We start from the raw sequence: 15,767 nt of genomic DNA, 5'->3' as shown, positions 1-15,767 counted from the left end.
GCAACCGTCTTTACTTTGAGTTACAACTCAGCAGGTACCATGCCACCAACATTATATGTCATTTTCTTCCTATTTAGAACAGATTTTCATGGAAGGGACAATAGCAAATATAAGTTTCTATAAGTTTGCCATGCCATCCCTCCCTAATGCTATTTTTTTATGGTTTAAAGGTTGGTAATATATATTCTTGAACTAAGAAATGTGACGTTTTTCAACTCATTACATTTCAATTGTCTAAATCAACAATTAGTGAAATAAAGATGTACAGTTGACAATGAAATATAGTAAATAAGTGCACAACTTTCTCCACCACTGGACTATATAAGTACTGACCAGTACTATGTAGCTCTTGTTGAACTCATCAGTGAGAAGCGCAGATACATCATGCAGGTTAGCAGACCCAAGGGTGCGCATAAAGTTTGTCTCCAGATCCTCGTGACACACTAGAAGTTTGAACTTGGACACAACCATACAGCATGGTATGCATGATGCTCTACTGCACTTCATCTGACAGGGATAAGAATATATATCCTTTTTAACTGTTTTTTAAAAGTTGACAATCATTGGACTCATGCCTGATTGTACAAAATAAAAATTTCAAACTTGACATCTGACAAACAAAGCATTTAAAAGAAATCAACAATATCAGTATTGTTTTCAATGTGACACCTAACTGTGTATTCTTTGCACACTTTCAAATTAACATACAATTGTACAAAAGACAATGGCAATGCTACATCATGGATCAAACCTTAAATGGACAGAGCTAGTTAAATTCTGTATGGCAAGATTTTGCATAAGAATACTAAAGAAGTCGACACTTTTGGATATATTGTTTTCTAAATTATTTTACAAAAAAACCTCTCTTAATCGGTATTTGTGAGATTTTCTTTTGCCAAGTACCTTTTAGCAAGGGACTAACATCTTACATAATTCTCTGATAATAAATACTTCATTATTCTAACTTAAGATCAAATGACATCCCTATAATTGGATATTAATCATAACTCAAATTTTATGGTAAATTAAGAACTATGAAAGGACTATACACCAGATTGGCACCCAAAAAAGTTTTTTTTCTGTAACGAATCTCAGGACAATAATTTAATAAAGTGTTTTATTCTATGATATCATTATTGTAAAAAAAGGTAAAAAAAAATCGGAGACCGGGTTCAAACGGTGTCGCCAAAATTGCAGTCCAGTGTTGTATCCACTGTGCTACAAAGGCTTACCCTAAACGGTTGGAATATTTAAGCTAAATAGCTAACTTGGTAATATCACGCGACTAGCCAATCATGCATAAGGAATGAATTCTACTAGGTAGACATACCTAGTAATCTTTTTTAATGGAAAAATACGAAAAAACTGCGAAAAATAAATTAATTGTAAACTAAATGGTACTTCAGTTAGTAAGTTTCAATGCATTGTACACATTGATACCAAGTTTATGTCAGTTTTTGAAAATTTTCTTCTTTTTTTTTGCTATTTCATCATACGGAGTGCAGCCCTTTAAAATATAGACTACACATATATATGAATATCATATTTCATTTTTATGAAATGAGCCCAATTGATCAAGAAAAGTACTTTTGGTTCAAGTAGTTATAATTTTTCTCCTAGGGACAAGTCTATAAATGTATGGAAATGTATTGATTAATCTGATATTTATTGGAGTGAAACCCAACAGGTCATACCTTCAGTCCCTCAGACACAGCCTGACAGAGACACTGGAGCCAGTTGTTGGCCTCAGGCTCCGTCTCCAGTGCCAAGCTCCAGTGAGTGCCGTCCTGTAGGATAATCTTCACTACGTTGTTACGGTCATTGTTGAAGTCCCTCTTACACCCAACACACTGGCCCTCGCTCAGACTTAGAAAGTGGGCTGGTTTGTTGTCCTCCCGACTGTGGTACAGGCACAGCATACCATCCCTAGCGGGGGAGAGATCAGGATACTTGTACTCGTAAACATTACTTTTGTATTCCTTCATTCTCTTATCTTGCAAAAAAGCTTAAATACAAATTGTAAAAAAAGAACAACATAAACATTGAACATTAACCTCTTTTGAACTAAACAAATCAACCATAACCTCTAAATGTTCACACCCTTACTTGAGGACAGCATATCCGTGCTTCCATGTTGGTTGTTTGAACATGTTGAGAGTCTCGTTTGACTTGTAAAAAACCATGCCATCCCTGTCCCACTCACACGAAGCCACATGAGATCGCGGGTCCTCCCAGTGCACCAGCGAATAACACACAACCTCCGCCTCTGATGCCTTAAAATGAAATATTCAATATATTTATTTATAATGCTTATTCCAAATAAGAATACCTTTTAATTAAGGATTGATCTTCATTTTAGTGCGTTTCATGAAACTTTGAAATTGCCCTGATCAAAATGGCAATTTCAGTGAAGTGCCTCCAACCTTATATTTACATTTTAATGCACACTCCAGTAAACTAGTTTGTCTCAAAAAAAGGCTTAATGTTTACATACCAAGGAATCAACTTGTCACTATAGGAATGAACTGAACAGCAAAGTACCACCCCTTATTTAATCTCATCATACCAATGCAATTTTATCAGTACACAGAAAATAGTTCTGTTATACTGTGTCATATTTTATCTTTATTTTATCTTAAAAAAAAAAAGGAAACCTGCCGCACATTTTTCATTAAATGACAGCTCATATCTATCCTTAAAGGAATTTGAAAAGTTTAGCTTTTACTAAAACTCCACAAGTCACTGTGGTATGTGGTCACAAGAGTGAAGATATTTTTTTGTAATAAACTAGAGATTGCTTTTTTGAAAAAGCGCTTGTTGCAAGTGTTCTTTAGTTACTGAGCGGTAACTGTTCTTCACCTGATGGTCACGGCAACCTTGACCTTTGACATACTGATCTCAAAATCACTAGGGGTCATGTTCTAGTAATGACCGACTAGCATACCAAGTATGAAGTTCTTGGGTGCAAGCATTCTTTATTTATTGAGCGGAAACAAAGTGTGACGAACAGACTGACTGACTGACTAACGGACTGATCACAAAATCAATAGGGGTCATCTACTAGTCATGAACAATTTGCAAACCAAGTATGAAGTTCCTGGGTGCTAGTGTTGTTTAGTTACTGAGCGGAAACCGTTTCCTCACCTCAAGGTCATGGTGACCTTGACCTTCGACCTTCTGATCTCACAATCAAAAGGAGTCGTCTTCTAGTCATGACCAACTAGCATACCAAGTATTAGGTGCCTGGGTACAAGCGTTCTTTAGTTATTGACCAGAAACCATTTTTAAGTTTAAAGTCACCGCCAACATGTTTTTTTTACCTGAAGGTAACCTTGACCTTTGACCTTTTGATCTCAAAATCAATAGGGGTCATCTTCTAGTCATGAACAACTAGCATACCAAGTATGAAGTTCCTGGACCCAAAGGATCTTTAGTTATTGAGCCGAAACCGTTTCTTCACCTCAAGGTCATGGCGACCTTGACCTTTGACCTACTGATCTATAAATCAATAGGGGTCATCTACTAGTCATAACCAACTAGCATACAAAGTATGAAGTTTCTGGGTTCTTTAGTTAATGAGCGGAAACGGTTTCTTCACCTCAAGGTCAAAGTGACCTTGACCTTTGACCTACTGATCTTAAAATCAATAGGAATCATCTACTAGTCATGACCAACTAGCATACCAAGTATGAAGTTCCTGGGTACAAGCGTTCTTTAGTTATTGAGCAGAAACCAATTTTAAGCTAAAGGTCACTGCCAACATATCGTTTTTTACCTGAAGGTAACCTTGACCTTCGACCTTTTGATCTCAAAATCAATAGGGGTCATCTAATAGTCATGAACAACTAGCATACCAAGTATGAAGTTCCTGGACCTTAAGGATCTTAAGTTATTGAACAGAAACCATGTCTTCACCTCAAGGTCACCGTGACCTTGACCTTTGACATAGTGACCCCAAAATTAATAGGGGTCATCTACTAGTCATAACCAACTAGCATACCAAATATGAAGTTCCTGGGTCTAAGCATTCTATAGTTATTGAGCGGAAACGAAGAATGAATGGGGGAGACATAATGAGATTAAACAAATTTATCAGTAAGTAAAATAATTATAGTATATAGTTATATTCCTTTGAACATAGTTCTACTTAGTTTTAACATATTCTGTTCAACATATATCAAACAAGAAACGCCGCAATGTGACAAAACCAGGTTTTTAATGATTGACAGAAGAACTTCAGCCTGTGTCTTGTTTTTCTAATTTTAGTAACAGTGACCTTGACCCTAGGGACCCCAAATGCAATCCATTGAAAGGTATCCATAAACTCTTCCTTTATACCAAGTTGTGTCAGAATATGTCAACCCTAACTTAAGTTATTCAGTTTCAACCATTTTTCTATTTTTAGTAGCAGTGACCTTGACCTTGAATCTAGGGACCCCAAACGCAATCCCATGAAAGGTATCTATAAACTCTTTCTATAGTCCAAGTTTGGTCAAGATATGTCAACCCTTACTCAAGTTATTCAGTTTCAACTTTTTTTCTATTTTTAGTAACAGTCACCTTGACCTTGAACCTAGGGACCCCAAACGCAATCCCATGAAAGGTCTCCATAAACTCTTCCTATAGACAAGATATGTCTACCCTTACTAAAGTTATTCAGTTTCAACTGTTTTTCTATTTTTAGTAACAGTGACCTTGACCCTAGGGACCCCAAACGCAATCCCATGAAAGGTCTCCATAAACTCTTCCTGTACACCAAGTTTAGTCAAGATATGTCATCCCTAACTAAAGTTATTCAGTTTCAACCGTTTTTCTATTTTTAGTAACAGTGACCTTGACCTTGACCCTAGGGACCCCAAATGCAATCCCATGAAAGGTACCCATAAACTCTTTCTAAAGACCAAGTTTGGTCAAGATATGTCAACCCTTACTAAAGTTATTCAGTTTCATAGGTGAGTTTGACGCCGCCCGCCCGCCTGAACAACGACGTTCGCCATTATAATAACATAGCAGCATTGTATGTCATAGAATTATATCCATGATATATTGAAACAGATTGAAACAAATTAAAAGCAGAGCTTATAATTATTCTCTCATGATCACTACTTGCTACATGCACCTAGTGAGTATAAAAACCTTTCACTAATTGATCAGTCTATATGGAAAAGCTACTATTACTCCTCCATCTTTGAAATTAATCCTAAATTTCGAAAACTTTGGACATCAATGACATTTAAGCTTATCATGCACCATGGCTCATTTTAGTTGGGGACCAAATGTAACAAACTGCACATATATGCTACCATACGACTTCGCCGCGTTGACTTAGAAGTGAATACTATTATACAATAACAATGTAATATTACCAAGTTTGGTCTGTTTATATCAAACCTAACTAAAATTATTCAATACATAAGGTGACTTTGATGCTACCCTTCCACCACCCAGAAAATGTTGCAAGTCATTCAAATAATTTGATTTCCCATTATGAAAATGTGGTAAAGAATATACAAATATATACAAAAAGGAAATTAAAATAAAATTTAAAAAAATATATATAATAAAAAAAAATTCAAGGGCCATATAGTAAAGCCCTACTTGTTTTCCCTTGGAAAAAAACTGCTTAAGATTCAATGTAAAAATGTGCCTGTAAAAAGAAATTAAAAAAAAAAAATCCAAGGGAGATAATTTGTATTTAGGGTTAAAATGAAGTTATGTTTTTTGTTGTAAGATGGTTGTTAATAATTTTGAATTTTATTAAGTGCATTGAATGAAAGGTATAGAAGTTTTTTTTATTAAAATCCCAACTTGCCCTTAACTTTTACTTGCCTTAAACTTTAACCTAAGTCAATCAGGGGCCATAACTTGTATTAAGGATATGGAGTTATGTAACCTCATTGGGTGATGGTTCTGAACAATTGTGTGAAGTATTAAGTCAATTGAATGAAGGGTATAGAAGTTATTAATAAATATCCCAACCTGCCCTAAAACTTTAACCTAAGTTTCATAGTCAATCAGGGGCCATAATTTGTATAAAAGATAATATGGAGTTATCTAACCTCATTATGTGATGGCTCTGAACAACTGTGTGAAGTATTAAGTCAATTGAATGAATGGTATTGGAGTTTTAAGTGAAAATCCCAACTTGCCCTAAAACTTTAACCTAAGTCAATCAGGGGCCATAACTTGTATTAAGGATAATATGGAGTTATGTAACCTCATTGTGTGATGGTCCTGAACAACTGTGTGAAGTATTAAGTCAATTGAACAAAGGGTATAGAAGTCATTTATAAATATCCCAACCTGCCCTAAAACTTTAACCTAAGTTTCATAGTCAATCAGGGGCCATAATCTGTGTAAAGAATAATATGGAGTTATGTAACCTCATCATGTGATGGCCCTGAACAACTGTGTGAAGTATTAACTTAAATGAATGAAAGGTATTGGACTTATAAGTGAATATCCCAACTTGCCCTAAAACTTTAACCGGACGCCGACGCTGGGGCGAGTAGTATAGCCCACCTATTCTTCGAATAGTCAAGCTAAAAATGAAGATAAGCTCACCTCACACTTGCACTCTGCTGTGATATACTTCTGTAGTGAGACCTTCTGTATGGTGTTACTGGGGTCAACCTCCAATCTACCAGGCCGGAAATCACACTTTTCCATGCTGTCTGCCAGGCAGTCCACTATGCCACTGTAATACAAGAAATAACTTTTACTGGGGTCAACCTCCAATCTACCAGGTTGGAAATCACACTTTTCCATGCTGTCTGCCAGGAAGCCCACTATACCTCTGTAATATAAGAGAACTTTTACTGGGGTCAACCTCCAATCTACCAGACTGGAAATCACACTTTTCCATGCTGTCTGACAGGAAGCCCACTATACCTCTGTACTCTTACTGGGGTCAACCTCTAGTCTACCAAGCCAGACACACGTTACTGTTGCATTGTCAGTAAAACAAACCTAGAGATATCATAGGATGTGACAAGGGCTCAAAATAATAGCATATTTGAATGGGGAAGTAGTTTGTTGGCATGTTAAAAGTGAAGTGGTTTTACTATGGAAGTATGAGCTATTCTGAGAAAATGATTTTTTTTTCCCAAACATTTTCCCTTCAATTTCCATATAAAATATACCGACACTGCATCGAAACATAAGTTGAGGAGTTGTGCACAGTAGCCGGTCCCAAATAAACAAATCATGCACAAAACCTGATGACTACCTCAAGGTCATAATTTCACACTTTTTCCTGAACGCATGTTCCAAAATAAACAAACAATTGCTAGGTGTTTTCGCAAGTTGTAAGAATTGCAATGACAGTTGAAAGGAAATTTGATACGGTGTTAAAAAATGTTTATCACTGTTTACGCATGACCGCTATTAGTTGAGAAGGGCATTTGAGAAGATAATTATGATCATAATATCTGTCATATTTCAATGTTGCTAGTTTAGAAAATGTGTTTTTTGTAAAAATAAACTTTACTATTTACTCATTTGTTGTTGTTTTTCTTTTGCATTGAGTATACGCCAGCCTTTGAACAAATGAGTGATTTCCACAAGGCAATACATAATCGTCAAAGTAAACATTCGGTTTGACAAATTCAAACATAAAATACACTGAAAGATCATTCATAACAGATTGGGAGCTGAAACTTGGGTCATTCGAAACATCCGTTCCTTCGAGGTTCTAGCTCGGACCCTGGCGTCCTCGAGCAATCACAGTTTAACTGTATATGCCAAAACTCGCCCAATATCAACAAAAGTTGGCCAATGTGAGATTCTGCCATTTTGATTGGCTACTTAACTTGCCAAATACAGGAATCGAGAAACGGACCATTTTCATTGGAAACTCACCCTAATATAAGAATGCTGTAATTTATTTTAATAGCCAGCCATTTTGTTTTCTGTTTTATGGACTGTTTTGAAAATTGTGTGACTTGTTTTAAACATATCTAGAATTACTAGCCTATAAAATACTTCACTCTTACAAAAGTACAATATAACACAGTTGTATTTAACATGTAGGTAGATTTTAAAACAATTATTCTATTTGGAAAAAGACAAAATGGATGCCAAGGTGAAAATCATAGCGAAAACAATTTTTGGGAAACGATTAACGAAATAATTATGAAAAGAAATGCTTCCTTAGACTGTACAGTTCAATCGGTTTTAATCATAAGTCTGTGCAATGTCACTATAAAGGATGCTTGTCAAAATCATCAAAGTCCAGTCTAGAAAAACAGAATTCATGACAAGAGCTGTCACATTATGTGACGAATGCCCCCGATTGTGACATTGACCTATGAACAAGGTCAGTACATGAAAAGTTGATCTTGCCTTTACATGTCAAATACATATGGCAAGTTATTTTAAATTGCCTCTAAACATAAAAAAATACCACCCATAGTTGACAACCGACACTGTTATGTCCTTATATATGCAGCACTCCATTGTGAATAAACACCCAAGTGTGACCTTGACCTTTGAGATAGGGACACGGGTCTGTCATGCGACACGTCGTCTTCATATGTGGAACACATGTGGCAAGTTATTTTAAAATCTGTCCATACAAGGGAAAGTTACAGCCCGGACACGACAACTTATACTCTATGTCCTTATATGCAGCACTCCATTGTGAATAAAGACTAAGTGTGACCTTGACCTTTGAGGTAGGGGCACGGGTCTTGCACGCGACACGTCATCTTGGTATGTGGAACACATGTGGCAAGTTATTTTAAAATCTGTCCATACAAGGGAAAGTTTCAGCCCGGACACGAGTTATTGAGCCGGACACACGGACGGACGGAAGGACGGACGGTGCGATTTTAATATGCCCACCTTTGGGGGCATAATAAGCTTCAGTAATATTAATTAAGGACTTAGAATGGTTTTAACCAAAATGTTGTAGCATACCTAATAGTTTATTAATAAAATACTTAATAATTAGGTGTTTTCATATTGGCCAAGTAATTTGCCCTCAGTCAGAAGTATTGGCCTGAGCCCGAATACAGCTAAACTCAAACAAATAACTGGGCCAATATGAAATCACCTAATTGATAACATTATAATAAACATTCTTTATACACTAACTAAACTATTTACAATGTAAGAAGATTAAGCAAAAAGGGATGATCAACATACATGTTGTTGTTTTTTCCAAATAAGTAAGTTGCATCCACTTATCCCTTTAAACATACTCATATTTTCCTATAGAAGTATGTAAGAGACTTGTGATCCCCAGGGCTGGGCCAGTTTTGACCGAAGGGGCATAATTTGAACAAACTTGGTAGACAATGTAACACACCAAATATAGAAGCTCTAGGTCTCATTGTTTTTGTCAAAAAGATTTTTGAAGATTTTCCTTTTGGTTGCCATGGCAAATGGTCGCCAAGCACTAGACATAAACCAATCAATACCTCACCTTGAGCTCTTCATGCTCAGGTTAGCTTAAAACCTGCAGGGAGTAAGATGATTTTCAAACTGAGCAACTATGAAAAGGATAATCTTTCAAATATACAGCTAATATATCATCCTCAAGCAAAAGTTCACATAAAATTGCATTGATTATACATACATAGTGATTCTCTCATCCCCGGGTGTGAGTCGGTACTGTTGTCGTTTGTTCTTACATGCTATGAACAGGACCTGGCTGCTACTTCCAATCTACCAACAATGAAAAATTTACTTCATATACCTTAAAAACTTATATCTTTCATGAAACACTTTGAAGTCAACTTATCTCAAGTATTTTAAGGTCAAGAATCTACTACTTTTTTCCAAAAAATTATGTTTTCACTTTTTAATGGTTATTTTTATCCCATTGAGTTGAGAAATAAATGCCACAGATGTCCACTATAGTGTCCCATATAACAAAAATGTTGCAGTCACTATATTAAAACAATGGTACAGTCACTATATTTCAACAATGGTACAGTCACTATATTCAAACCAAGTTACAGTCACTATATGAAAACAATGGAACAATCGCTATATCAAAACAATAGTACAGTCACTATATTTAAACAATGGTACAGTCACTATCTATAAAACAATGGAACAGTCACTATATTAAAACAATGGTACGGTCACTATATTAAAAAATAGGTACAGTCACTATATTTAAACAACATTATAGTCACCAGGGCTTCTAATAGTTTGGAACCTCAATTGGTCCGGATCCGGCGACAACCCCCCCCCCCCCCCAAAAAAAAAGAAGATAAACCTGTTCAAAAGGCCGATTTTTAAAGAAATGTCACACATTTTCGCGACGTGTAATCTGTCAATAGTTTTTCGTGATGTGGCAATTTGTAAGAGGGCTCTAGAGTCATCATAGGCGATTTAGATAGTCATTGATACAAGCTTAATTCAATTAGATTCTCATCGAGTTCTGTGGCGTTTATAACAAGAACGACTGCGATCGTAATTTACTACAGCCGGCGGGAAGCGGTCAGACAACAAAAAGTGAAACAGTATTACGATGAATTTGCTTAATGCTTCTACCTTGGGTCAATATTCAACTGATTATCTTGAATAATAATATATATCTAGATTTATAATTGGAGCTTCAAGCTACAAGTTTGATTTCGATGACAATTTTTTCATTACTGCGAATTAAAATGACGTAAGCGGCGCACTCAGCTCGCAGACTCTGTAGTTTATTAAGCGTGTCGCTGTTGATATCGTATATGACTAGGTTAATTAATTCGGAGTTTTAATGCTTTCGCGGATTAACAATGGCAATTGCATTTATCTTTTTTAAACCGTTTTTAACCAGCAATGCTTCTATATTATAATTTCAATTTAACAGTTTGGTAATCAACAAACGGCTATATATCATGTAATGATCGACGACGACATAGCATATTGCCATGTAAAAATATGGACCGATTTTAGCACTTAATCAGGATAGCTGCAAGCACATAATTAACACATAGTTTGTTTAATTGTGTCTTCTGCGACCTACCAATACACGTGATTGGATCGATTGCAAGCGTCTGCTAATTAACAGATAGGCCATAGAGTGTTCAGCGTAGCAGAAAAAGCAGCTGGTCGCATTGGTCTGATGGTAACTAGGACACTTTTATTGGGAGTAATTTTGTGTGAATGACCCAAGAATGTTTGTGTTTTATAATTTTTACTGACTTAGTCGTTTTGGACCGAACTTATAAAAAATGAGAAAATTTTGGACCGATTTTTTTACACTTTTTGAAACTGAAATCAGTCTGGCTTGGTCAAAATCGGTCCAGACCGGCAAATTGTGGTTTTTAGAAGCCCTGACAGTCACTATATTGAAAATGGTACAGATACTGTATTAGAAATGGTAAAGTTGGTTTTTGAATCAAGAAAAAAAAGGTATACATATAGTCAAAATTGCAACTTTTAAATATTCGTTAATAAATTCTTTAAGTTAGAAAATTTCAGTCATTTCACTTCTTGACTTATGATCTAAGTTTACAATTGATATAGATAAATAATGAAAGATGATAAACTGCTGCAGAATACATCAATCAAAATGAATTATGGACCAATCTTTCAGTGAGAGTACAATTTTACAAATAAAACACAATAACTTCTACTTACTGAGACAAAGTCTATGTCGAGGAAGGAAATTGAGACTTGTGTTGTGAACTTTTTCTTGCCGTCATGTCGCCGCAGAATATAGAGGGAGCTGTTTGTCACCAGGACATATACTGTCTGTAATTTCCCCTCTGTGTGACCCTCGTGGCAAGTGAACATCTGAAATGCATGTCTTTATTCTTGTAAAAAATATGTGTATGTAACATTAATGTTCTATAAACACATTGGGGATGAGGCTTTTTTTAGAAAACTATGCGCGCTGAGAACCATTTTTCCCCATTCAGCAAAGTTTTAAAATCAATAAATTTCAATGATCAGTCATGTGTAGGGCGAATATTATGAATTACTTTTTCGTTTTGTTAATTTGAGTTTTATCAAGGTCTGCCTGCGCCCATTGTTTGACCCTGCAGAATGCCATCACAACTTAAATTGTGTTTAAATGTCATAAATGACATGAGATTGAAGTGACAGCAATTCACAGTCAAATCTGGACATTGGAATACTTGAAGAAACAGAGTGAGATACAAGAGATCCGGGTGCGATACCCTTGCTCTTTGCGAAGAGAACTTTGGTTCTTTAAAGTGCTCGGTGTACAGCACCGATACACGGGATACAACTTTCCTGGGTTGAACCAGTACTGAGTAAACCACTTTTCCAAGCACTACCCTTAAATGCCGAGCGCCAGGCAAGGGAGCTACTTGTACCAACTTTTAAACGTTTTTCGGTATGGCGCGGCCAGGGATCGAACCCATGACCTCCTGCTCCGTAGGCGGACGCCTTAACCTCTAGGCCACGGAGACAGAATATTTATGAATTACTGACTACGCTTGTCACATTTATCCATCACCTAGATGTAAGGCGGAGTCGAAATCACATGAATGACCAATCAGCAATCAGTATCTGCAATGATATAGATGTATACACCCCCTAGTGTGTAAATTCAATAAAATGGTCCACTTAACACATGGCTTCAATATATCAATACACAACTTTTAACAAGAATAAGGAATGTTTGTTTCTTTAACAAGTAGAAATGATGATAAGTTTAAGACAAAAAGCCTGATTTTCATTTATTTATTGACGAAAAAATTGTCCAGAAAATTTGTAATTGATTTTTTTAAATTCGTAACTGTGTTACAATGACAATAGTTTGTTCAGAGCTGTATGTCTGTGAAAATTGTAACCTTGGCAATGGTTTCTCTAGGGATGGCAACGAGAACCTGAGTATTCAAATACTAATTTACTACTGGAATACTCTGAAAACCCCTCGAAAAACATAATTAAATTTCAATAAATGCATGATATACAGACCATGTAACAGTACTGGTGCGTTGCAAATAAGATGCAATGTGCGGACCTTCTTATCCCTATTATTGACCATATCAACTTTAATGACAGTTGTTGTGATACTCAACTGCGTACTTAGGGCCTCAATTTGCACCAATGTTAATTAGTGAAGTTTTTATAGCGGTAAATATGAACATTGGTTGACTACTGGGCGTATTTTTTATCATCACTATTGATTGGAGGATGCCTTTAATTGAGAATTATTCATATTAGAAAGGTAAACAAAAATATTACAGTATAAAGAAATTTCATTCTTGAATTGTATTTCATAGAGTCAAGGCAATATTTTTCTCAAAACTGGCATCTGACAGCATGACATGTTAATATACGCTGTGTGGTGTAGAATGGCATTACAAGCATGCTCAACCAGCTGCAGCTGAAACATAAATGCAAAACAACTCCAAAAAAGCAGCCAAAGGAGCACAAAAGTTAAGATGAACTTTTATTTTCAAGACAGAAGCTTCCATCAACCATGTTTTTTGCTCAGTTTATTAACGCTCAGTGTTGCTCATATGCTGATTTTATGATGTGATACTTTTTGACATGTATACACTTATAAAAGGATGAAAAACAGACAGAAATGGCCAATATAAAGATGACCAACGTACAGGGAAAATCTTCTTCATAAAGTTCAACTGCCAACATTCCAGCAGGGTAAGATACATTGGTATTGAAACCTACAAATGTTTTTACAGTATCTCACCAGAATATGTTCAAAACCTAGTACTAAGCTTACAATACATGTAATTTTAATTTAAGATATGAAAACTGTGTAGATGTGCCATCACTAAGAACAACACAATATGGGAAGAACCCTTTCCATTTTGAGGCCAGTCAGGTATGGAACAGCCTCTGAAATCAAATAAGGTGCTCTCAAAACTACCTGGTATTTAAAAGGCTGATCCGCACCTGGACCAGGACAGGTTCCTCTTGTAAATGTTCAATGTGCAAATAATATGTTATTACTTAAGAAAATGAAAAGAAATCGAGAATTATAAGATGTTTCACTGAATATCATTTATCATTTGTCTCAAGGGAAAATGAGTTTTGTTTTCAGTGGGATGGCCTACTGGACAAGATATGTCTTTCAAATACCAGAAAAAAATTCAGCTGGCATTTTGAATATGAATAAGAAAAAATCAAATTAAATAACAAAAGCTTATATCTATTATGAGTGTTTTAAATTCATATAACATCTGTCAAACACATACAACTTCTTGTGGGTTCATTTTGGCAAGTATTTGCTTAGGTGTTACAATTTGGCATTTTCAATGAACATCCTTACACAAAGGTTGGTGCCACCTTGACAATGGTTTCGTAAGATTTATATGACTGTTACTGTGTTACCTTGACAATACTTTCCAAAGAGCTATACGACTTTAACTGTGTTTCCTTGACAAGGGTTTTCCTATGAGCTATATGACTGTTACTGAGTTACCTTGACAATGGTTTCCTATGAGCTATATGACTGTTACTGTGTTACCTTGACAATGGTTTTCCTATGAGTTATATGACTGTTACTGAGTTACCTTGACAATGGTTTCCTATGAGCTATATGACTGTTACTGAGTTACCTTGACAATGGTTTTCCTATGAGTTATATGACTGTTACTGAGTTACCTTGACAATGGTTTCCTATTAGCTATATGACTTTATCTGTGTTTCCTTGACAATGGTTTTCCTATGAGCTATATGACTGTTACTGAGTTACCTTGACAATGGTTTCCTATGAGCTATATGACTTTAACTGTGTTTCCTTGACAATGGTTTTCCTATGAGCTATATGACTGTTACTGTGTTACCTTGACAATGGTTTCCTATGAGCTATATGACTGTTACTGAGTTACCTTGACAATGGTTTTCCTATGAGTTATATGACTGTTACTGAGTTACCTTGACAATGGTTTTCCTATGAGCTATATGACTGTTACTGAGTTACCTTGACAATGGTTTCCTATGAGCTATATGACTTTAACTGTGTTTCCTTGACAATGGTTTTCCTATGAGCTATATGACTGTTACTGTGTTACCTTGACAATGGTTTCCTATGAGCTAAATGACTTTAACTGTGTTACCTTGACAATGGTTTCCTATGAGCTAAATGACTTTAACTGTGTTACCTTGACAATGGTTTCCTATGAGATAAATGACTTTAACTGTGTTACCTTGACAATGGTTTCCTATGAGCTAAATGACTTTAACTGTGTTACCTTGACAGTGGTTTCCTATGAGCTAAATGACTTTAACTGTGTTACCTTGACAGTGGTTTCCTATGAGCTAAATGACTTTAACTGTGTTACCTTGACAATGGTTTCCTATGAGCTATATGACTGTTACTGAGTTACCTTGACAATGGTTTTCCTATGAGTTATATGACTGTTACTGAGTTACCTTGACAATGGTTTCCTATTAGCTATATGACTTTATCTGTGTTTCCTTGACAATGGTTTTCCTATGAGCTATATGACTTTAACTGTTTTACCTTGACATTGGTTTCTTATGAGCTAAATGACTTTAACTGTGTTACCTTGACAATGGTTTCCTAAAAGCTATATGATTTTAACTGTGTTACCTTGACAATGGTTTCCTAGGAGCTAGATGTCTGTCACTGTGTTATCTTAACAATGGTTTCTTAGGAGGTATATGACTTTAACTGTGTTACCTTGACAATGGTTTCTTAAGAGCTATATGACTTTAACTGTGCTAACTTGACAATGGTTTCCTATGAGCTATATGACTTAAACTGTGTTACCTTGACAATGGTTTCTTCCTCCTCACTGTCCAGCACATCCAACATCAAGTACAGCGTCGTGTTGTTGTCAAGTCTGAAATAAAGC

The 15,767-nt window shown here is 35.8% G+C and overlaps 1 protein-coding gene across 4 annotated transcripts in view; it reads right to left on the bottom strand.

Moving 5' to 3' along the window:
* LOC128246817 (pleckstrin homology domain-containing family M member 2-like) overlaps positions 1-15,767 on the bottom strand; it is a 64,780-nt gene that overhangs the window by 14,054 nt on the left and 34,959 nt on the right. For all 4 annotated transcript variants that reach the window (XR_008263368.1, XR_008263369.1, XM_052965278.1 and 1 more), the window contains 7 exons: positions 15,683-15,755; positions 11,587-11,742; positions 9,581-9,669; positions 6,565-6,697; positions 2,107-2,273; positions 1,695-1,926; positions 334-507 (listed from right to left, as the gene is read on the bottom strand). Coding sequence is in view for 2 of the 4 variants with exons in the window: in XM_052965278.1 (XP_052821238.1) it covers positions 334-507; positions 1,695-1,926; positions 2,107-2,273; positions 6,565-6,697; positions 9,581-9,669; positions 11,587-11,742; positions 15,683-15,755 (1,024 nt within the window). In the remaining 2 variants the exon portion in view is untranslated. The remainder of the gene's footprint in view (positions 1-333; positions 508-1,694; positions 1,927-2,106; positions 2,274-6,564; positions 6,698-9,580; positions 9,670-11,586; positions 11,743-15,682; positions 15,756-15,767) is intronic.

The sequence above is a fragment of the Mya arenaria genome, chromosome 9, assembly GCF_026914265.1.
Source record: "Mya arenaria isolate MELC-2E11 chromosome 9, ASM2691426v1".
NCBI lineage: Eukaryota > Metazoa > Mollusca > Bivalvia > Myida > Myidae > Mya > Mya arenaria.
This window is presented reverse-complemented; position numbering and strand designations above follow the sequence as displayed.